Source organism: Erinaceus europaeus, chromosome 6 (genome assembly GCF_950295315.1).
Source record: "Erinaceus europaeus chromosome 6, mEriEur2.1, whole genome shotgun sequence".
In the NCBI taxonomy this organism is placed as follows: Eukaryota; Metazoa; Chordata; class Mammalia; order Eulipotyphla; family Erinaceidae; genus Erinaceus; species Erinaceus europaeus.
In genome coordinates this window covers 12721081-12745635 of record NC_080167.1, presented here as the reverse complement: position 1 = coordinate 12745635, position 24555 = coordinate 12721081, and the positions used below count along the sequence as shown (strand labels likewise).

At 38.2% G+C, this 24555-nt stretch overlaps 1 protein-coding gene across 5 annotated transcripts in view; it reads right to left on the bottom strand.

Moving 5' to 3' along the window:
* Nucleotides 1–24555, bottom strand: part of HECTD4 (HECT domain E3 ubiquitin protein ligase 4) — a 224176-nt gene that overhangs the window by 106839 nt on the left and 92782 nt on the right. For 3 of the 5 annotated variants that reach the window (XM_060193062.1, XM_060193063.1, XM_060193065.1), the window contains exons 8-21: nt 23309–23501; nt 20986–21144; nt 19931–20044; nt 18163–18303; nt 16942–17174; nt 15018–15163; nt 13085–13155; nt 10581–10686; nt 9709–9829; nt 8840–8968; nt 6480–6604; nt 4400–4553; nt 3838–3938; nt 203–401 (exon numbers count right to left, since the gene is read on the bottom strand). In XM_060193062.1, the coding sequence (XP_060049045.1) occupies nt 203–401; nt 3838–3938; nt 4400–4553; nt 6480–6604; nt 8840–8968; nt 9709–9829; nt 10581–10686; nt 13085–13155; nt 15018–15163; nt 16942–17174; nt 18163–18303; nt 19931–20044; nt 20986–21144; nt 23309–23501 (1992 nt within the window). The remainder of the gene's footprint in view (nt 1–202; nt 402–3837; nt 3939–4399; nt 4554–6479; nt 6605–8839; nt 8969–9708; nt 9830–10580; nt 10687–13084; nt 13156–15017; nt 15164–16941; nt 17175–18162; nt 18304–19930; nt 20045–20985; nt 21145–23308; nt 23502–24555) is intronic. The other 2 variants (XM_060193064.1, XM_060193066.1) reach the window with 1 other exon arrangement.

The window sequence follows — 24555 nt, the reverse complement described above, 5'->3', positions numbered from 1 at the left end:
TTACTCATTACCCTTCAAGGCATTATCCTGGGAAAGTTTTAAGAGAAATCTGCAGACAGAAATAAGTACTAAAAAAAAATATAAGAAGAAGAAAAAGAAAGAAAGAAATGGTGGTCAGCAGCAAAGGAAAATAAGAAGCATCTACTCTAAGAAGTCAGCTTCTTACTGGTACAAAATTAATACTAAATCAGTTCTTGCTTACTTTGTCATAGTCATATTGTGAAGAGCATCTGCTATCAAATCGAAGATACAGACAGCGAGCTCCTGGGATATGGACAGTTTCCTTAAATTTATAGTTGTCTCTGACAGGGTGGACTGTTTCCACAGTCTTCCCAGCAGCCCATGGAGCAGGAATCTTTAACCCAGTGAGAAAGCCTGGTTCTTCCTTCTCTTCCAGCATTCTAAAACAAGACAAAGATAAGTGATTAAACTTAGTAGACAGGGAAGGGACAGTGAAATGCATATAACTTTATAAAATACAAGAAGAGGCAGCCACTTTTGAGGAGGATGCTCAATTCAAATCCTCCAAGAGGACCCAGCTAATTCTCATTTAAGGTTACGTAGACCAAAAAAAAAGTGTGTGTGGTGTGTGTGTGTGTGTGTGTGTGTGTGTATGTGTGGTGTGTGTGTGTGTGTGTGTGTGTGTGTGTGTGTGTGTGTGTGTGTGTGTGTGTTGTAAAAGACTCACTTGGCCACACTTTCCAAATCTCATAAGCTTAGTGTCCTATAAAAAGTTTCCTATTAATGTGGATCTATAATGGTAGGGAATGTTCCATTCTCCAAAAGGAAGTTAGACAACATATTCTACCTACTACCCGAGGAAGATGAGTCTTGAAATTGGTGCAGCCTGGAGTGTTCCTAGCTGTGACCACAGAATGCGAGCTCAGACCTACAGGGATGCAGAGGTTACATAGGCTCTTGTGCTGACTATGGGCCTCAGATCAAACCAATGGGGTTTACAGTTAACAGTATTTATATACTTTCCCCATACTGGGGGGGCTACTCTCTTCCCTGATCCAGCTTGCTAGTCCTTTTTCCAACTGTGACACCATCTCCCCAGACAATAACCTGGGCTCACCTGCATAAATGTTGGGTGAAGGCAAAAAAAAGAAAAGTCAGGGGCCCTCTGGAATATACCTAAAAGAGACTTACTAGCTTATTCCAAAACAGAGACCCCAAATCTTCATCTGCAATATTCTTGCTTTAGGTTCATGATCCGTCAACAATTTTATCTGCATTATATCTTAACCCTTTATCCACCACCAGGTTCCAGATGATACCATGATGCCAACTTGACTTCCTTGGGCAGAGGACTCACCATGTGTCTTGGAGCCCTGCCTCCCTAGATCCCTGCCCCACTAGGGAAAGAGAGAGACAGGCTGGGAGTATGGACTGACCCATATTCAGCAGAGAAGCAATTAGAGAAGCCAGACCTTCCACCTTCTGCACCCCACAATGATCTTGGGGTCCCTACTCCCAGAGGGATAAAGAATAGGGAGGCTATCAAGGGAGGAGATGGAGTTCTGGGTGTGGGTACTGTGTAGAAATGTACCCCTCTTATTCTGTAGTCTTGTCAATATTTCCATTTTATAAATAAAAATAAATAAGTAAATAAAAGTTTCCTATTATTCATACCTAAATTCACTTGTTGAAAACTCTTGCAACTAAACATGACTACTTTTTACTGCAATTTTTACTAAAGAAAGGTGACCTTGATGGTTCTTCTTTCTACTGTAATTGAACTCCCAAGGATTTCATAGCCTAAGATTGTGTACTACAAGCTCCTAGAACTTAAATTTCAATTACTGTGGAATTTCCTTATCATCTTTTGACTCTATTCTATCCAATATGGTAGTTACTTAGTGAAACGTGCTCATTCAAATCAAATTTAAATTAATTTAAAATCCAGCTCATTGGTCTCAGTGACAGTGGGTTACAAGTGCTAAATAACAGCATGTGGCTATGGATGGGGGTACTGGTCAGTGCAGACAGGCATCGTCGTCACTGCGCAGGCTTAACTGGAGAACCCACTATTCTAGAGAAACCTGAAAACCCTCTCTGATCAATATCTTTATTTGATTATTTTTCATAATTTGACTATATGCACATACCTGTAAAGTTTCCTACTCCCCACTAACAAAGGAAATCATTTCTTTGCTTTCTGTCACTAGAAATTAGTATACATTTTCTGGAGTTTTATATAAATGGAATAGTACAGTATATACTTTGGGGGGGAATCTGGCTTCTGTAATTCAGCAGAAGTATTAGGAGATTCATCCATGCTGCTGCATGTATCAATTGTTCATTCCTTTTTAGTGCTGAATAGGACTAAATTGTATGGACAAAAAAACGATTTGTTTGTCCACTCACTTGATAGACATTTGAGCTGCTTCTTAGTTCAGAGTGTTATATTGTTTTCTTTTCTTCTTTTTTTTAAAAATAGAGATAGAGAGGGGAGAGAGGTGGGGCCAGGCGGCAGCACACCTGGTGAAGCACTCATGTTATAGTACACAAGGACCCAGGTTCAAGCCCCTCGTCTCCTCCACCTGCAGGGGGAAATCTTCACGAGTGGTGAAGCAGGGATGCAGGTATCTCTCTGTCTCTTTCCCTTTCTATATCCTACCCACTCTCAATTTCTCTGTCTCTATCCAGTAATAAATAAATAAATATTGGGAGTTGGGTGGTAGAGCAGTGGGTTAAGCGCACGTGGCACAAAGCACAATGACCAGCCTAAGGATCCTGGTTCGAGCTCCCGGCTCCCTACCTGCAGGGGAGTCGCTTCACAGGCAGTGAAGCAGGTCTGCAGGTATCTATCTTTCTCTCCTCCTCTCTGTCCTTCCCTCCTCTCTCCATTTCTCTCTGTCCTATCCAACAACGACGACATCAATAACAGCAATAATAACTACAACAAATAACATGGGCAACAAAAATGAATAAATAAATATTAAAAATTAAAAATAAATTTTTAAAAAAGAGGGGGGCAGGCAATAGCGCAGAGGGTTAAGCGCACATGATGCAAAAGCACAAGGACTGCATAAGGATCCTAGTTCAAGCTCCCGGCTCCCCACCTGTGGGGGGGTCGCCTCACAAGCAGTGAAGCAGATCTGCAGGTGTCTATCTTTCTTCCCTGTCTTCCTGTCCTCTCTTGATTTCTCTCTGTCCTATTCAACAACAATGACAGTAATAACAACAACAATAATGACAACGATAAACATCTAGGGCAACAAAACCGAAAAAACCCAGGAGCATTGGATTCATAGTGCAGGCACCAAGGCCTAGTGATAACCCTGGAGGCAAAAGGGGCGGGGGAGGTAGAGAGTTTGAATCTGGGTCATACATACGACAAAGGATCGCACTGTCCAAGTGAGCTAGTTGTCAGTCCAGCTTGGGGGCATTCTAACTGTAGCTGTTAATGAATTTTCATCATGTCTATATTTATTCTTGTATAAATGCCTATATGTGTAATAGCTGGCCATGTGGTAGGAATCTTTTAACTTAAGATACTACCACAGTGCTTAGCTAAGGGATTATTTTACTGATCATCAATTGTGAGGATTTATTGATTCTAAACTCATCTCTTCATCTGTGGCAAATTTTACTCTCATCTCTTCTTATAAATCTACAAATCAATAATTACCATCTATAAAATTCTGATCCTGAAGTCTCTTTTCCCACTTGGAAAATCCTTGTTAAAAGTCATTTCTCTAAACAAAACACTAGGCAAGTTTCTAGAAGGCCTATTTGTTTGTTTTGTTTCTGCAGCACTGAGGAAAAAGTAACACCAGGTTTTCACAAGAAAACAAGGAAGGGTTTCCTGTAGGGAAGCACATCCCTCACCTCTCTTCGGGGAATAGTCTGCCCTTCTGGTCTGATGTGCCACATGGGGAACAGCCCACATCTGCAAAAACTGGACACTGAGTTTTAAGAAGCAAAGCCGTCTGAAACATAAAACATAAAATCATGCTTTTAAGTGCTGTCAGTTACCTGTTTAGTACTAGAGTTAAGATTAGAGTTGTTTTTTTTTTACATTCCTAATCTGCCCTCCTTGATTAGAAATTCTTTGCTACTAAAACAACCTAACATTTTGTTCAATCCTGGAATGAAACATATAGTTTATATTAGTTACCAATAATGAGCAAGTATTCAGGAGATTAAATATAATGATTAGCATTTGTATAGATAACCCACCACTAAAACTCATGAAAATATTGTAGTAATTAATTTAGGCAGACAAATATTTTCTCCATACATTCTAGTTTATCTTTATGGCATACTCATCTTCATCTCACCCCTTTTTCCCTTGGCTTCAGAAAGACATGGCTATGCTTACTCTGTCTCCAGTGAATGCACACAGACACATGGTGAAGAGTGGTTCACCTGGGCATACCAGGGATCATACCTGACTGGTATAGAGTACCAGCTGCACTAACTGAGGCATCAGGGCATCAGCCATGGTTAAAGTCTGTAGATTTGGATGCATCAGAGAAGTCAACAACACTGGAAGAAGGTGACCAAGCATAGTAGCCTTAGTAACTTGTTCCAAGCCTTTTAACCTATAAAAAGTTTAAGAAAACACAGCCTAAGCAATTCTCAATCATGTGATAAAGGAACTAACATCATTTTTATCTGACCAATTCTCTTGCATTGCATCTCCTTGAACTAGTTAAATACTTATAGCAATTCAGTCTACAAATTTGCCTTCTACTGCATCTCCTTGAACTAATCAGGCACTTACTAATTACAGCAATTCAATACACTTATTTTCCACCTTCTACCATTGAGAGAGAAAAAGAAGAAAAAAGAAATCTAGTAAAAGATTTCATCTCAATTGGCAATTTTGCCAAAATGTCTACATAGTGCATTTCATTAGATCTTCAAAGTGCTTTGCAAAAAGGAACTACAATGCAAATGGCTTCTCTAGGTGGTTACACCTAGGTTCTCTTGACTCTGGAGCTGCAGGTTATTGCGCTGTATTAAGTTTTTGATAGGGAGATAGTAGGTGATATATTATTGATTCACCTGACCATACCAGTGATACCCTCTCCTCAGTTTTCAAGAAACGGGATCATGTGTGACATAGAGGCAGGCAGGTCTTGTTTTTGAAACCATGTTTTTCTAGTTGATATATAAATGACATGTACCACCTTGTAAATTCAAAGTATTTAACAGATATATCACTGTATTGCAAAATGATTACTAAAAATCACATTCTTAATATCACAGTCCTCTGCTGGAACAATTAAAGTGTGTGACCCTTCCTAAGAAAGATATGGGCTACAGGGGCCAGGCAGTGGTGCACCTGGTTAAGCACACATGTTACAGTGCACAAGGACCCAGGTTCATGCCCCTGGTCCCCACCTGCAGGCAGAAAGCTTCACAAGTGATGAAGCAGGGCTGCAGGTGTCTCTGTCTCTTTCCTTCTCTATCTCCTCAATTTCTCTGTCTCTATCCAATAAAAAATAAATGTTAAAAATAAAGATAAATAGATAGCTATGGGTTATGTAAATTATTTAAAGCTAGTTGGGACTTTTAGAGTTGAATCCAGAAACAGACCTAATATCAAAGACTGTAACTCCTCCCCAGGGCAGAATTTTACAATGTGCTAGCAGTCTTAATAGGCCTCAGTCCAGTTATCTGGATTATACTGTATTCAGTTCCAATTTGTCCATTTACCTTCTACAAGTGAGTGAGATATAGGGGCTTGGGACAGACATGGTCCCTGAAGGGAAATTTACACTTTATGACTGTTTCAGATCAGCAGCTCGAATGTTAAAGTCACCAATGTTTAACAGTGAGCTAGTTCAGTGTGCTATGTGTGCTCAAGCACAAGACTTGCATGTATGTCTAAGGGTCAAGGTTCAAGCCTAACACTGCCACATGTCAGGACTGAACAGTGAGTGCTCTTGTGTCTCTCACCCTCCCCCCTCATAAAAATAAATAAACAAATCCTTTTAAAATCAACAATGCAGTACATTACACTTCTCTAGAAGTTAACTCATAGCAGTAATTATGATGGGAGGGTGAAAAATAGCTTTACTTCTAAAGAGAAGAAAATCAGAGAAAAATCTCCAGTAGTTGTCTTTTGTATAGCACTTTACTATCTGTTATCACTAAGTCACTTCTACCCTCCCTACCTCACAGTACTTAACAGGAAGAAACTAAGTGATCATAGGGATGAGCTAGATAACTATGATTAACTTGAGAGTGATGACAGCAGAGGACTCAAATGTCAGAAATGAAGCTGCTCACCATAGTCTCTCTTCCCTTAGATGATGACTATTAAGTCTAATCTCATATAAAAGCATTAATAGAGTTCAAGTGTACTTGGTTTTGAAACTCTTCTCATTTCAACCTGTTCTCACAAAAATCCCTCTTCATTAAATACATATATGATGGTTTGTTCTAAGATATTTCACTTTCATGAACCAATTCTTCTTCCAAAATGGCAATAAGTAACAGATTGTGATCTCTTTTCTCACCTCTGCTCACGGTCAGCTACGTCACTATTTATGAGGGCAGTTGTAACCTGCTGTAGCATTTCCAATACTTCATCACATCCAGTCAGGATCTGGGTGGCAAGAGCCAAAATACTGACCTTTAGCTCCTATGTAGAAAATATAATAACGTTACTTTTAAGCTTTGTGATAAATGAACACTCACAATGACACCATGAACAGATGTATTAAATGATGCATTTCCAAATGAAATAATGAGATGGCCAGAATAAGCCCCAAATAAGTTCCGACTGGATGGTAAGGAATAATTTGATTTGGGAGGCTAAGGAGTCTGGAGTGCTGACAGAAATACTCAGTATTTCACGGGGAGCACAGGAATCCCTAGGAGAAAAGGCATTTCTCCCATCCCCTCCAGCACAAGAGCGCTCCCGGTGGCCAGCCCAGAAACTGTCCAGGTGAAAGATTGCCTTGGGTGGTATGAGGATAGCTAAAGAGAAAAACAGAACAATAAAAGGCGCATGTAGAGGCGGTGAATAAAATGGGACAAAAACACAACATTCTGAAACAGTACAAGTGACCTTTTTACTTAATGTTATAAAATCATTACATTTAAAAACAGCAAGTTAAGAACTCCAATTAAAGTAGCAAGCAATCATAGGTATTTAAGCATAAAAAAAAAAAGGATTATAGAGCTCATGGGAGTATAAATACCAAATAATTTGCTAAAGAAGCACTACTTAAGATCATAGAATTGTTAAGTCTTGGGAGTCCAGTGGTAGCGCAGCGGGTTAAGCGCACTTGCCGCAAAGCGCAAGGACCAGAGTAAGGATCCCGGTTTGAGCCCCGGCTCCCCACCTGCAGAGGAGTCGCTTCACAGGAGGTGAAGCAGATCTGCAGGTGTCTTTCTCTCCCCATCTCTGTCTTCCCCTCATCTTTCCATTTCTCTCTGTCCTATCCAACAATGACGACAACAATAATAACTACAACAATAAAACAACCAGGGCAACAAAAGGGAATAAATAAATAAAATAAAAACTGTTCCCCTCTGCAGAATTGTTAAGTCTTATTTTCTGTGAAAGATACATTCATCTAACTAGGCAGTCTGTGTTTTTTATCTTTCTCAGAGATACTATCTTGTCAAATCTATTTTGCTTTTATTGAGAACTTCTTTCTGTGGATTAAGAATGAATAAATAATTAAAAGTAGATTTTAAAAAATAATAAAAGGATTTATAAAGCTTAGCCTCTCAAATAGAAAACACTACCACACTTGGAGTTCTAGTGTATTTTGTGCTATTATTAAGATATTTTTATTTCTCTAAACTGTATGAATTCTGAATTGATTAAGCTAGAGGTAAACCATGCTTTAAGCCATACTAATCGTATTCAGTGTCATCTACTGACTGCATACCCTGTAACATCATGTGTGCCTTGGTTAGCTAGTCCTTACAGCAACCTTATACGAAAGATGCTGCTATTCCATTTTACTGATTAGAAAACCAAGATTTAAGAATTACATAGTATTAGCAATTTAAATGATTATTTTATACATTTCTACCTGTTTAAAAACTTATTATATAATGATAAACTCATAAATATGAGTAGCAGGCATCTGGTATATACACTACAATAAGAAAAGAGTTTATACTGGCTTTTATGCTTAACTATGGTTTCTGTAGTTAATTTTTCAGTATGTTTTAGTCAACATTTTATTAATTTTTCAGTATGTTTTAGTCAACATTTTAATGAAGAATTAAATTCTTATTATTGTCTTTTATTGTCACACAAAGATGAAATTCTGAGAAGCAATGTAAACACCACCTTGAGCATCTGTCAAAGTTATAACCACCACCACTATAAAAAAAAAAAGTTTATACTGTTAGAAATGGCTACATGGGAACAAGTTATTGGGTTTTACACAGAAATCAATTTTAAAATAAAGAAAATGAAATTATAGGCTTAAAATTACTCAATATAAATATTACCACTTTTATAGTAGTTTGAATCAAAAGACTATAATAAACTAGTCAAAGTATAAAAATTATTAAAAATGATATGCTCCCAGGCTTACTTATCCATAAAACTTTCATGCATGAGATCACTTGTAAGTGCCATATCTTACAGATCTTAAAAAAAAAAATGAACATAAACAAAGTCAAGAAAAGATTGACAGGTGTACATGGATGACACATATGAGAGTATCACAAATATGGTAACCACTGTGTAATGACATAAAAACCTATGAAATGAGTGGCCTAATATCATCTATCAAAAATAAACACCACAAAGTGAAATCTGACATCATAATACACAGACATTTAGCCAGTTAAGCTGTGCTTTACACACTGGGTAGAAAGCATCGTTAGAATAAAGCTTGGTGTTTACCTGTACCTTCAATGTCTCTCCCTGCAAGGAGTTGTCACTGTCATCATTCTCATCAGGCTTAATCAAAATAGTGTTACTGAGAAGGTGGTTCTGAACTGCCATCAGATAGCGCAGGCAGGAGGATGCAGCCTTTAATACAAATAAGGGCATTTAAATGATCTCAATTCTACTGAAAAAAAGAGATCTGTAATCCTCATGTTTTTAAAAGATTTAGACAGATCAGGCAAAAGAGAAAAGGATAGAGAACAGACCAGGTTAGTTTCTAATGGTCTATTTGCATATGGCTTTCAATACATAACTTGATACATTTACCATAACTTTCTGCCTTTTGCTAGATAATTCTCACTAATCATTCAACTTTTGCTTCTTATTAGTTCTGTCCCCACCTCACCCCACACCACCCCATTAGGGAAAACTCGACCCTAATCCTTAGAAGAATCTTTGAGTTATTATTTTCTCTAAAACAATGATTTAGAAAATAGATGCAAATTAATAGGAGAGAAAATCTCCACTATTATAAACAGTGAGAACATCTAAATTTAGTCAAGCAATTTACTGCACCAAGACAATTAACCAGAAAAAATTAAAATATTTTAAGAATCCAAAAGACATGTCTAATTCTGTATTTCTAAGCTATGCATAACCATTTACTAATAAACTTATATTTATTAATAAATTAATAAGTAATTTTATTATTCTGTTTTTACACAGTTTACATGGACATACACATCAATCCTGTACAAGAAAAAAGGGAGATGTGATATACTTTTTTTTATTAAATTCTTTAATTTTTTTCTTTACTGGAGGGATTAGTAGCTTACAATTAACAGTGATAACACTTTTGCTGTGACTGGACACATTTTACTTACAGGCACAGTTGAAAGGAGCTTTTGAAAATCATCTTTAGAGACAGTTTGGCACTTGGTGATTAAGATACAGGATTCTCGTACAACAATCTTCAGAATGTAGTGTAGAAGTTCATCATTTAGTCTTTAAAATGTAAGATATTTATGGTTTATTAATAGGAGAGGAAAATCTCCATGGTTGAAAACAATGAAAACATCCAAATTCAGTCAAGCAATTTTACTCCACCAAGACACATAAGCAGAAAAATCAAAATCTTTGAAGTATCCAAAAGGTTAAATTTGCATAGCTGGATCTATAACTTTCATATAGAATATAATTTTAAAACTTACATTATTTATGTAATTAGATAATAGAAAATACAAAAATAACTGGCTCTAAGCAAGTCATCTTCGTAATGATGCTAATAACTACATGTATCATCTAAATAAAACTTACAGAAACAAACTGCTGCCCAACAATCTAGGTCTAATATGTGAATAACAAAGAAAACCACTTCTCCCAGATCAACAATTTGGATCTTGCCCTCCACCAAAATTTCTTAAATAGTTCCATCTGTTATTTTTGCCAACTACCTTTTAAACCAGGCTCAAGTGATAACTGAAATTACCATTTCTTAGAGCAACTATGGGAATTATCTTTCAACTGAGCCTTGGCTTAACTTCATTTATTTTGCCACCAGGGTTATTATGGGCCTTGGTGCCTGCACTACAAATCCACTGCTACAAGTGGCCTTTTTTTTTTTTTTTTTAACTATGTTTTAGCTTTAATATGCTAGTTACATTCTAGGAGACTAACATCGGTGAATCACTTAAACGTTAATTAACTACTGAGAAGAACACAAAAGACTAGCAGTGAATGATATAGGCAGTGTCACCTGTAATGATCATCCTCTTCGCTGCCGAACCGGTTGTTTTGAAGCTGTTCAGCTAAATTGGTTAAGATCACATCCCTCAGCTGGGAAAGCCCACTATTTCTCTCTCCTAACAGAAAACAAAACTTAATAAAATACTCTGGCAATTACACTTTGAAAACTGATAGGATTTTTAGAAGTTTTAAATAAGCAACATACCAACAATTTAGGGGCACATGAACTTAAACGAGGAGGAGGAGGAGGAGGAGTAGGAGGAGGAGGAGCAGGAGGAGGAGCAGGAGGAGCAGGAGGAGCAGGAGGAGAAGGAGCAGGAGGAGGAGCAGGAGGAGGAGGAGGAGCAGCAGGAGGAGCAGGAGGAGCAGGAGCAGGAGGAGAAGGAGCAGCAGGAGGAGGAGGAGGAGGAGCAGGAGGAGCAGGAGGAGGAGGAGGAGGAGCAGAAGGAGCAGGAGCAGGAGGAGCAGGAGGAGAAGGAGCAGCAGGAGGAGCAGCAGGAGGAGCAGGAGGAGGAGGAGCAGCAGGAGGAGCAGCAGGAGGAGCAGGAGGAGGAGGAGCAGCAGGAGGAGCAGGAGGAGGAGGAGAAGGAGGAGCAGGAGGAGAAGGAGCAGCAGGAGGAGCAGGAGGAGGAGCAGCAGGAGGAGCAGGAGGAGCAGGAGGAGCAGGAGGAGGAGGAGAAGGAGGAGCAGGAGGAGAAGGAGGAGAAGGAGGAGAAGGAGGAGGAGAAGGAGGAGAAGGAGGAGAAGGAGGAGGAGAAGGAGGAGAAGGAGGAGCAGGAGGAGGAGAAGGAGGAGGAGGAAAGCACAACTAGTCAGACTTAAATATCAGTATACCTTGCTTTAAGTGGAGTTACCCTCTTACTATATCATAAAGTGTAATTTCTAATTCCTTAATTGAATGTTTCTTATAAATGCAGTGGCTTTAATGTTATGAATTTTGTTGTTTATTCCCAAGAGTTGGGTTTTACTTATGACCTAGCAATAATACTCTTAGGCATTTATCTAAAGGACACTCAAACACTAACTGAAAGGGACATATGGAACCCTGTGTTCATAGCTGCATTGTTCACAATAGCCAAAGAGTGGAAGCAGCCTAAATGCCCATCAACAGAAAAATGGCTAAAGAAGTTATGGGATACATATTCCATGGATTTCTATTTTATAATCAAAAAAGATAATACTGTGCCCTTTGGGAAAAATGGATGGAACTGGAGTGATTGTGATTATCAAAATTAGTAGAGATGAAAGTCAACTACCAGATGGTTTAACTCACATGTGGAATCTAGTGATCTGATACACTTGAATAAGAAGAACGAACAAAAAAAAGAGAGAGACAGAGAGAGAGAAAAGCATGCAAACTGTTTCTAACACTTGTGATAACTATGGTGGTTGCCTTTGGGAGGTGGGAGTGTATGTGTACAGAACTTTGGTGGTAGGTGTGGTGATGAACTATATACTATAATTTTACAATCTTCTGATCACAAATAAAAAATATGAAGAAAATAATTAAATAAAAAAAGATGGGAGGGTTATTGCTGGGGCTCGGTGTCTGCACTACGAATCCACTGTTCCTGGAGTCTATTTTTTTCCCGTTTGTTGTCCTGGTTGTTTTATCATTGTGATAGTTATTACTATTGTTGTTATTGATGTTGCTGTTGTTAGACAGGACAGAGAGAAATGGAGAGAGGAGGGGAACACAGAGAAGGGGTGAGAAAGACAGACACCTGCAGACCTGCTTTACGACCCGTGAAGCGCCCTCCTGCCAGAGGGGAGCCAGGGGATAGAACCGGGATCCTTACACGGGTCCTTGCACTCTGCACCACGTGCTCTTAACCCCCTGCACCACCGCCCGGCCCCCAAAAGACTGGAGTTTTAATGTGTAGGGGGGAAAAGACTAGCTTAGAAGTCCTCTAACAGTTATTATCTTCAACCTTCATTGAACATCTAGGTCAGGTTTTGTTATTATAAGAGATGAAGATGATGGAAAGAAGTTTATAAAGCTTGAAGATACAGAAAATGTGGCTTCTGCTTTCAGTCTGGAACAGTGTTGACATATGCACAGATATTTTAAAATATTTTTAAATTAAAAAAATTTAAATAATGCTGAACAACAGATATGAAGAAATTTTATCTATTATCTTAAAATGCCTACTTATTTGTTTTGGTCATCAATGGGACTTCACTGCTCCAGACCAACTCTTTTAGATAGAAAGACAGACATAGAGATCCAGAAAGACACCATAGCATTGAAGTTTCCTTTAGTGTGATGGGCGTGGGGCTTTGAAGCTGGCTCATGTCCATGACAAAGCAACCGCACTACCCAAGTGAGTTGTCTTGACTGTACTTTATCTATTTTAATGAGAAAGAAAGAGACAGAGAGAGAGAACACCTGGGATTGAACCTGGAGTCTCAGTATAGCATAAATAACTGATAGACAACAATTGTGCAATTTTTCTCAATAGCCAGTTGTTTATTGGACGAAAAAATTGATAGTTATTCAAGGATAATTCTTACCTTCTGTTAAAACCAGCTTAAGCAAGTTATTGATTTCAGTTTCACCTGGGTACAAAATATTTAAACCAGAGCTGAAATGACAAAAAAGTTAAAAAAAAAAAATCTTTTGAGCAAATGTTACAGGAAAGTTAAGACTCAAAATGCTTACTTACATTTTTATTAAAGATGTCAGTATGATCAAATAAAATGGAAATGTTTTTATTATTTAAAAATCACTTAAGCCTAAATTTACTGTCCTGATAAATTCCAGTTGTCTCTCTAATAGATGGTATCACTTTCCTCATATCTATGAGTTATCAAAATGATTACCTATCTATCTCAGCAAGATACAGGACTGACCAAAGAGCGTTGAGTTATAAAGTCAGGGTAGTCAAGCTAACTAACCCGATTTTGCACAAAACATCATTTGAGAAATTTCTGTAATTCTCAGCTTTTTCATAAGGGCAAGAAGAATAGTATTACAAACAGCGCCAGGATTCTTTCTTTTTTATCATGTTTAACTTGCAATGACAGGCTCATTTTATTGTATTGTATTTATTTATCTACTTATTTATACTGATCTCAAGTTATTTTATTCAGGAAATGTGAAAATAGATAAAGGTAAAAGAAAGTATGAATAAGACATTGTTTGGCTCTCCTCTAATGACTCATTTTAAAATGTGCCATTTAGAAAGTTTTTAAAAAATAAAAAATAAAAAGGAAGCATTGACAAAACCATAGGATAAGAGGAGTACAACTCCACACAATTCCCATCACTAGATCTCCGTATCCCCTCCCTTCCCCTGATAGCTTTCCTATGTTTTAACCCTCTGGGAGTATGGACCCAAGGTCATTGTGGGATGCAGAAGGTGGAAGGTCTGGCTTCTGTAATTGCTTCAATATGTGTATATCCCATGAAACCCCAGCCAAGACAGTGAGTACACTTCATCACACTAGATCTCAATAGTTGGCTTAATGCTATCAACAGAAAGAAACCTAAACATAACCTATTAAGGAAGGAAAAGTGTCTCTTCCCTTTATGCTTACCATTGAATATAACCTCACTAAATTACACTTGATCACAGAAAGGCTACATTGTTGGATAAAAGTTCATTGCACTAAAAAAATATAAAACAACAACAAAAAAAAGTCTATTGACCAATGGGGCTGGGTGGTAACACACCTGGTTGAGTGCCCATGTTACAATTCACAAGGATCCAGGTTTGAGCCCCCAGCTGCAGAGGGAAAGCTTTGCAAGTGGTGAAGAGTGTTACAGGTGTCTCTCTGTCTCTCTCCCTTTCTATCTCCCCCTTCTCTTTCAATTCCTGGCTGTCTCTATCCAATAGATAAATAAAGATAATAAAAATTTAAAAGAAAAGTCTACTGACTGATTAAATTAACAGTAAATACCCATCACTTTTATCTTCTTATATAAGAAGGGCTTAAGCAGTTTTTTACTACTGTTAAGTGCTTTGCAATAACCTTTATCTTATTAGAATCTCACAAACCTACAATGTGAATACAATTTTATGCCCATTATGCACCTGAGGAAACAAAAGTCTCAAGTCAAGGACAGAGCAAGTTAAGTGTCAGAGCAAAGACCAGAGTCATAACCTACTTTGCCACACTCTCTTTCCAAAAGAGAAAAGCACCTACCTGCATACCTGCAAAAAGTCAAAATATCCGTGTGTGTGTGTGTGTGTGTGTGTGTGTGTGTGTGTGTGTGTTTTCTCATGATCCAAAAGATGGGATCAGGAACAACAATGGTGCGATCATCTGGGAAGGGCAAGAGGTGTAAACAAACCCTTATCCTGTTAAATTATCCTCTGCATAGGGTTCTGACTGTGGAACACAGTAAGAAACATCTGTGCCATCAGTGTGAAGAGAAGACTACAGTGCTGCACCCAGGAGAAACATTTTGCAGAAAACATTAAGAAAATCATTTACTACTTACCTGATGGCAAGACAGACTTCCTTTTGAATTTCTGGGCAAATTTGATCTTTCGGTGCCATCAACAACTGCCAAAGAAGCAGTCCCGACCGTCGGATGATGTCTCGATTCCTCTCAGTTTGTGGGCTGAAGAAAAATTTAAATACCACCTACAGAAACATAAGAGGTATCTAAAATGCTAATTCTACTGAGAATAAAATTATCCCTATGAAGACTATATGGTAGATCACTATATGAATAGATACCCAAGTGAATTTTTAACCACAATTTTTCTATTGTTTAATGGTATAGTTATAGTAAATATTTTACATCTATTAATAACAATGAGCTACATATAGCAATATTCCATTAACCGCAGGGCAATGAATATGATGATAATTCTCATTACATGATTAGAATGTGCTAAGACTGAAAGAAAAACAGTAACACTATTAAATTTTCCTTCTGGCAGAAATTAGTTGACTACCCCCATACCTATGGACATCTAGTCTTTGACAAAGGTGCCCAGACTATTAAATGGGGAAAGCAGAGTCTCTTCAACAAATGATATTGGAAACAATGGGTTGAAACATGCAGAAAAATGAAACTGAACCACTATATTTCACCAAATACAAAAGTCAATTCCAAGTGGATCAAGGACTTGGATGTTAGACCAGAAACTATCAGATACTTAGAGGAAAATATTGGCAGAACTCTTTTCCGCATAAATTTCAAAGACATCTTCAGTGAAACGAATCCAATTACAAAGAAGACTAAAGCAAACATAAACCTATGGGACTACATCAAATTAAAAAGCTTCTTCACAGCAAAAGAAACCACTACCCAAACCAAGAGACCCCTCACAGAATGGGAGAAGTTCTTTACATGCCATACATCAGACAAGAGGCTAATAACCAGAATATATAAAGAAATTGCAAATCCCAACAACAAGAAAACAAATAGCCCCATCCAAAAATGGGTGGAGGACATGGACAGAATATTCACCACAGAAGAGATCGAAAGGCTGAGAAGCACGTGAAAAAATGCTCCAAGTCTCTGATTGTCAGAGAAATGCAAATAAACACAACAATGAGATACCACTTCTCCTGTGAGAATGTCATACACCAGAAAAGGTAACAGCAGCAAATGCTGGAGAGGGTGTTGGGGTCAAAGGAACCCTTCTGCACTGCTGGTGGGAATGTCAATTGGTCCAATCTCTGTGGAGAACAGTCTGGAGAACTCTCAGAAGGCTAGAAATGGACCTACCCTATGATCCTGCAATTCCTCTCCTGGGGATATATCCTAAGGAACCCAACACATCCATCCAAAAAGATCGGTGTACACATATGCTCTTGGCAGCACAATCTGTAATAGCCAAAACCTGGAAGCAACCCAGGTGTCCAACAACAAATGAGTGGCTGAGCAAGTTGTGGTATATATGCACAATGGAGTACTACTCAGCTATACAAAATGGCGACTTCACTGTTTTCAGCCAATCCTGGATGGACCTTGAAAAATTCATGTTAAGTGAAATAAGTCAGAAACAGAAGGATGAATATGGGATGATCTCACTCTCAGGCCGAAGTTGAAAAACAAGATCAGAAAAGAAAACACAAGTAGAACCTGAACTGGAATTGGTGTACTGCACCAAAGCAAAAGACTCTGGGGTGGGTGGGTGGGGAGAATACAGATCCAAGAAGGATGACAGAGGACCTAGTGGGGGTTGTGTTGTTGTATGGAGGACTGGGATATGTTGTGCATGTGCAAACTGTTGTATTTACTGTCGAATGTAAAACATTAATTCCCCAATAAAGAAATAAAAAAATATATGTATTACAGACATTGAGTCAAGAGAAATAAATATGCCTAGAAGAAAAAAAAAATTAGTTGACTAAAGTCAAGTTTTCTCTTTCATTTTCTCTACTATGTATTTTAAAACTGCATTTACCTGAAAGACAACGAGAATGCAGCGTATAATACAGGTGTCTCCATTAACCATGGCCTTCTCCATAATATCACAAATACTGCTCAGATGATGTGCTTCAATTGGATGCTGTTTGCCCAAGACACTTGTGATTGGAAGATTGGGGTTGGTAGCAAGAAGATTGAGTTGGTGTATGCACATCGCACCAACATGGTGCAGTAATTGGTTTATAACCTCATTAGTGGTTATAGCTTCTTCTAGAAGATAAAAGGAAACTCAGTGAGGAAATACATCTCTATGGGCAGCCCCCATGGAACAGATCTCTGGTTTACAAAAGGTGGGTGCACACTAGAAGAGAATATCTTCCCGGGAGTCGGGCAGTAGTGCAGCGGGTTAAGCGCACACAGCACGAAGTGCAAGGACCAGCGTAAGGATCCCGGTTCAAGCCCCCGGCTCCCCACCTGCAGGGGAGTCACTTTACAAGAGGTGAAGCAGGTCTGCAGGTGTCTCTCTTTCTCTCCCCCTCTCTGTCTTCCCCTCCTCTCTCCATTTCTCTCTGTCCTATCCAACAACAACATTAGTAACAGCAACAATAATAACTACGAAACTACAAAGGCAACAAAAGGGAATAAATACTTTAAAAATCTTAAAAAAAAAAAAAAAAAAGAAGAGACTATCTTCTACTCTTGCTGAAGAAATCTTTTTCCTTGCCCTATAGAGCAAATCAGAAGTCAGAGAGATTAACTCCCTCTAGGTGACACAGCTACTAAGTGCTAGAGCAGGAATTTGAATCTGTGCCAGGTTATCTCAGAATCCATGCTGACAACAGTCCTAGTAAAAGAAGCAAGTCTGTACCTAAGTTCTGGGGATCAAAAGGGTTTTAATAATTTTCTTTTTTAAAAAAAATCTGTAGGACTGAAAGATATGGCAAATGTCATATATGCTTTCAGGTCCTGACACCACATAGAAGTGCCACAGCAATGGGGGAAACTCTAGTTCTGTGGTGACTCCTCCATCCCACTAACTGAATGAAAAAGTAGACTGGGAGCAACGAAATCTCATATGTGCAAGGCTACACACACACACACACACACACACACACACACTATGGACTACATGAAATGTTTTATTTATATATCAATTTGCTTAATTAAAAATTAATCAGATAATGATATTACTAACAACACTGGACTCTATAATTCAAGGAGGAGTATCTTTTCCTGCAAGACAGTGAATGCACCTTACCTTTGGGCTCAGTGATGATGTGGCTGACCCCAAGTCTCTGACAGACATAATGAAAAGCCTGATTTCCAGGATTACACCACTGATCAATATAGTCATTTGAACATGTCCACAGCATGTTGTTCACTGTGTCATAGCAGGCACCTGCAAAAAAAGATCACATTTTATTCTGCTGGTATGTCCTCATCTATATCTATACAACAATGCCAAGGAAGGGTAGGGCCAGGTGAGGCATCTTCTCAGTGCTGACATGCCCACCCCTACTCTTATACTTCACAAAATAATTCATTAGCATTTAGTAAAGATGACAGGGCTCAATTTCTAATTTTGCTCATCTCCTATATGAGAACAGAACAAGTCTCAAAGAATAGATAGTTCTTAGTCTTTTGTGTGATGTTTTTAATTTCAAAAGGCATTTAAGATCCTTAGAATAGAACCCAAGTACAACAGGATTAATTAATGGTAATATAATATAAATATCTAAGTAAATGAATTTAAAACTTAGGTCTATACTTCCCATACTTTCTTAGACTTGCAATAAAACTTTCATAAATTTCAAAATTTGAGACAAATTAAGAAATGTGCACAAATAAAAGAAACCTCAGTAATAGTAATTTTCTGGTAACATGCATACTAATTCCTTATGAGATAAAACTTTATTTTTATTTACTGGATAAAGATAGAGGAGTCAAGAGCAGACAGGGAGATAGACACCTGAACATTACTACTTGTAAAGCTTCCCTCCTGCAGGTGGGGAGCAGGGACTTGAATAAGAGATTAACCTTTTTATAGCATTAACTGAGAGTTTACTATAGGCATCATACAACTTGGTCAACATCTTCAATAATCTGCACAGGAAAATTTCACATCTGGATATTTCTTATATTAGTCCTCAAACTTAACAGTATGATAAAAAAAAAAATCCTGGACAGGAGTAGATAGCATAATGGCTATGTAAAGAGATTCTCATGTGTACAGCCTCAAAGTCCAAGGTTCAATCCCCCCTACCCCCGCACTACCATAAACCAGAGCTGAACAGTGCTCTGGTTAAAAAAAAGAAAAATGTTGAGTGGAGAAGATAGCATAATGGTTATGCAGAGAGACTCTCATGCCTCAGACTACAAAGTCCCAGCTTCAGTCCCTCACACCATCACAAGCCAGAGCTGAGTAGTGCTCTGATTAAATACATAAACATATGTAATATATATCTTTCTTTCATGGAAACTAGAATACCACAATGATTGATTTATTTATTTACTTATTTATTTATTTATTTATTAATGAGGGAGATAAGAGGAGAACCAGAGGGAGTCGGGCGGTAGCACAGCGGGTTAAGTGCAGGTGGTGCAAAGCATAAGGACCTGCATAAGGAATCCGGTTTGAGCCCCCGGCTCCCCACCTGCAGGGGAGTCACTTCACAAGCAGTGAAGCAGGTCTGCAGGTGTCTATCTTTCTCTTCCCCTCTCTGTCTTCCCCTCCTCTCTCCATTTCTCTCTGTCCTATCCAACAACAACGGCATCAATAACTACAACAATAAAACAGCAAGGGCAACAAAAGGGAATAAATAAATAAGTATTAAAAAAAAAAAAAAAAAGAGGAGAACCAGACATCACTCTGGTACATGTGCTGCCAAAGAATGAACCCAAGACCTCATACTTCAGAGTCTAATACTTTATCTACTGCACTAGCCCCCTGAACTGCCAGAAATATTTGTCATAGAAATTGCTAAAGCCTTGAATTTTCTTTGGAAATATGAATATATATTTCTTACCTAATCCTGGTACAAGAGCACCACGCCCCAGTGAGCTTCCAGCAGCATCTATGAGATCCGCACGATTTGTAAACTGACCATCCGAAATATTATACACCAAGCTAGAGGCTAGGACTGTGGAAACAAGCATGAAAGCATTTAATAAACACTAAAACCAGGATCAATCTACTTTTCAAATCTACTTAGGCTTATAATAAAACTTTCATAAAATACTTGTTTTTTAATCTACTGGAGGTAGTAAAAAGACAAAATGCATATATAAGTCTATAATATCTTCCTAAATTTAATAATGAACTATATTTTTTAAAAATGAAATACCACAACTTTAATATATGTGATCATCAAGCAATAGTGTGAGATATAGTCTCCCTTTACTTATTAAAGTGGGGAAACAGTGTTAGAGGGATTAAGTGATGACTCAAAAGAAAAAGCTTTACAAAGTGGCAATTTTTAAAAAACTCTTTTATTTAACTATTTTCCCCCTCTGAAGCCACAATCATACTACTTTAATTATTATGTTCCTCTCACTTTCATAAAAGAATTTGCATACTTAACATTAATGACTATCTGCACATATTATATACTATTATACTTTTATAAGTTCTCTTGTACATGTATCCTCAAAGCACTGCACATAATTCTTTTAATAGCTTTAGAATTCTATCACAGTAGGTAGAGCTCCTGATGTGTCATCAGTAAATAATCAGGTAGTAGATTATTTTGTTACATAAAATTTTCCTAAACTTAATATTTCTAGTAATTTTATAGAATAATAGTTTTTTTTAAAAAAATATACCGCTGTTTTATATTGGGATGGGACACAGTCTTTTGGTAATGGGAATGGTGTTTATAAAAAATAAATAAATAAAATACTGTTTTATCATCTACATACTTGCTCTTAGCCTATAAATAATATTGAGAATGGCTTTTGTTGTTATCAGAGAATTATTGCAAGTAATGGTAAGTAAACTGAATAATTAAATAGTTATTAGAGAGGTTTTAAATTTCAAAGTTTGAGACAAATTAAGGAATATGCACAAATAAAATATACTTACTCTTTAAAGACGATAAACCACTAGTTCCACCAAAAAGAGAGCGGGTGGCAGAGCTACCAGACCCCCCTGGAGGGGGAACCAGCATCACTAAATATGTGCCACAGGTATAGATGGGCGTCTTTCGGAGCATTTTTAGAGGCAGCCCACAGCTAGTGTTTGCTGATGGAAAAAAAAAAAGTGTTGAGTAGAAATATCTGACATATAGATTTATATGACTGCCAAACAGGTAAGAGGATAATGAGGGGGATGCAAATCCAAACAAAAACTATATCCAGATTTGGAAAATAAAACAAGAATTCACAAGCTAAGTAAAATAAATAAAGAAATAAATAAATAGTGACCATCTGGCTCCCAAGCACTCTGATCGACTTTCTGTTGCCTCCATCAATCCTTACTAGTCTTATAAATGAAAAAAAAATTTTTTTTTTGCCTCCAGGGTTATTGCTGGGGCTCTGTGCCTGCACCATGAATCCACTGCTCCTGGAGGCCATTTTTCCCCCTTTTGTTGCCCTTGTTGTTGTAGCCTTGTCATGGTTATTATTGTTGTTGATGTTGTTTGTTGTTGGATAGGACAGAAAGAAATGGAGAGAGGAGGGGAAGACAGAGAGGAGGAGAGAAAGATAGACACCTGCAGACTTGCTTCACCGCCTGTAAAGCAACACCCCTGCAGGTGGGGAGCCGGGGGCTCGAACCGGGAGCCTTACACCAGTCATTGCACTTCATGCCATGTGCGCTTAACCCGCTACCGCCCAACCCCCATAAATGAAATTTTCTTCTTTCAGATTCCAGTAAATAAGGGATATTAAAGCCTGACCCTCAAGCCTCCTTTCATGATCTAAACACTTCTCAAAGGAGTTACCTATGCTCAACATGTCCTTATGTCTCTAAAAAATATTTTCAAAAAAATGAATTCTTAGATGAAATAAATTTCAAAAAAAAAAATCACTATTTGTATTTCTCCTAGGAAACTACTCTAGTAGAGATTTTTTCATATTACATAGAACAAATGCTGGGTTTTTGTTTGTTTGCTTCCTTCAATGTGGTGGGGAGCGTGCTCAAACCTGGGTCACATAATGGCAAAGCAGCATACTATCCAAGTGAAATATTTTAAGGGTCTCATTGAACAAATTTTTAAAGGTTTGTGACACTGTATTCATCATAAACAGCTTGAAACATGAACTGAATCAGGAATTTTAACTTTTAAGAAGTTATCAAATATCCAACACAAAATAAATGTATACTTATATGATGTATGACATTTTTATGGTCAGTGATTAACTATTATTAAAAGAATATATTACTGTTGCTGACCAGGGAGTATAAAATATACCTTCATCTTCCTTATTTGAATAAAAGGAGGTAAGGAAGGGTGAACCATATAAAGCAAAGTACTTTGTATGATACCGGGTAAAAAGTGTTGCCTAGTTCCAAAGGCAGCCATCACTAATCCCAAGCTGAATGCATGAAGACACAGAGGAACTTCAGTGCATATTGCTAAGTGAAAGAAGTCAATCTAATCTACGGCCATACCACCCTGAACACACCCGATCTCATCTGATCTCGGAAGCTAAGCAGGGTCAGGCCTCGTTAGTACTTGGATGGGAGAAGTCAATCTAAAAAGACTACAAACTGTATGATTCTGTTTATGACACTCTTGAAAAAGAATAAAAAGGTTGGTGGGTGGGGAGGGATGACAAAGGATTTTTGCAGCAGAAATTCTACAATAATGAATAGAAGTTACTATATATTTTAATGTCTTTTAAGTATTTACTTATTTATTAGTGGATAGAGACAGAGAGAAGTTGAAGGGGGGGTAGAGAAAGGAAAAGACAGAGACGCCTGCAGCTCTGTTTCACCACTCATGAAGCTTTCTCCCTGCAGGTGGGGACCAGAGGTTTGAACCTGGGTCCTTGTGCCATGTTTGCTTAACCCGCTGCGCTACTGCCTGACTCCCTGAACCTGGGTCCTTGTGAACTGTAATGTGTGTGCTTAACCAGGTGCACCACCACCTGGCCCCTGAAGTTACTATACATTTAGGCAAACCCACAGAATATGCAACTTTAAGAGTGAATGAACTGTGGACATTGGGTGGAGATGGTGTGGGACTGCTGGTTTACCAATTATAACACATGACCCTTCTAGTAGGGAATGTTGATGATGAGGGAAGTTATACATGTGAAGGGGAGGATGTATATTGGAAATTTCCCCCTTGGTTTTTACTGTGAACCTAAAATTCCTATAAAAAGATATGGTTTTGCAAATTTTACACTGCTGAGCAGAAATGCACACAGTAAATAGATCATGTGAGCAAAGGGCAGCATACCTGCTTGGTCCTCTTTCAGAGTGTTGGAGATGGTAGAGCCAGTAAGGGCAGCCAGTGTTGCTGATGGGGAGGCTCTGTACCGTGACAGTCTGCTCAGAAGCATCTCATTAATGCTTTTTGCAGACTCACCCTCTTTTCTCATAAGAATTGTACGTTCCTGGAGCGGATTGGCTACAATCACACCACATTCAACCTAGTATTTAAAAAAAAAAAAAAAGATAATTAAGTGATACCGGCTTCCACCTATTCAGTGAATTTCTACCTAAGAATTACATTCTTGTGAACTAGTTGCTCAAAAACACTTGAAAAACTACCTCGATAGCTGTGGACCTCAAAACTTAAGTGCTCTACAGAAACTACTGAGAACAAAAGGCTATGCTAAGGTTGAGAGCTTTCATTATTCATAATAATCCAAATTCTAAAAGTAATGAGCCAAGTTTAATAGGTTCTGTGAAAGTTGTTTATTAAAATTCCTTTAGTGAATTTCATAGGCAGCTAGCTCTCACTAATTACAAGCTTCTGGCAGGTACAAGATAAGAGAAAAACAAATCAATCCGTGTGTGATTTACTATTAAGTACAGCTAGGAGGATAATGTCTTCCTGAAATATAATTAGTGGCTAAAATCCAAATTCTGTATTAACAGCAGTTAACATCAGCCCCAGCAGCTTGTGTGCTGGCAGTGCAATCCTGGAGACGCACTTTATCTGCTAGAAAGACATGCCAACCTCAACTGGATCCTTGCTGCTGCCTGGCAGCTCTTCATTCATCATTTGATTATTCCCCAGAAAAGTCTCTGAAACAGTGATCCCAAAATTCCTTTACCAATTTGAGCCTGGATTTCAGCACCTGGCTTTCTTTATTGCTAAAAAGATGCATCTCACTTAATGTAAGCTGTTCCCATTCATCTCTCGCCCAACTCAATGTCCAGCTTCATCAGCCAACCTTCTTATAAGAAGCACTTCGCCTCATGTAAACGTTAAATCTCTCATTTATGCCTTGAGCCTGAGCTTTCCTGCATCCTCTCTACCTGCTCCCTTAGTTAACTTCCTTCCATCCTTTACCATCAAGGACTCTACTGAATTTCTTTCCCTTGTGTTCAAATAGTCAAGGTCTCTGAGTTCTGTTTTTCTAACTGCCTCCCACTCCTAACTATTTCCTTGTAAGCAAAATCTCTCTAGTCCATTAAAAAAAAAATCACCCCTTTTCTCTACTCCTGTTCACTGTCAGACTTCTCATACAGTCTTTT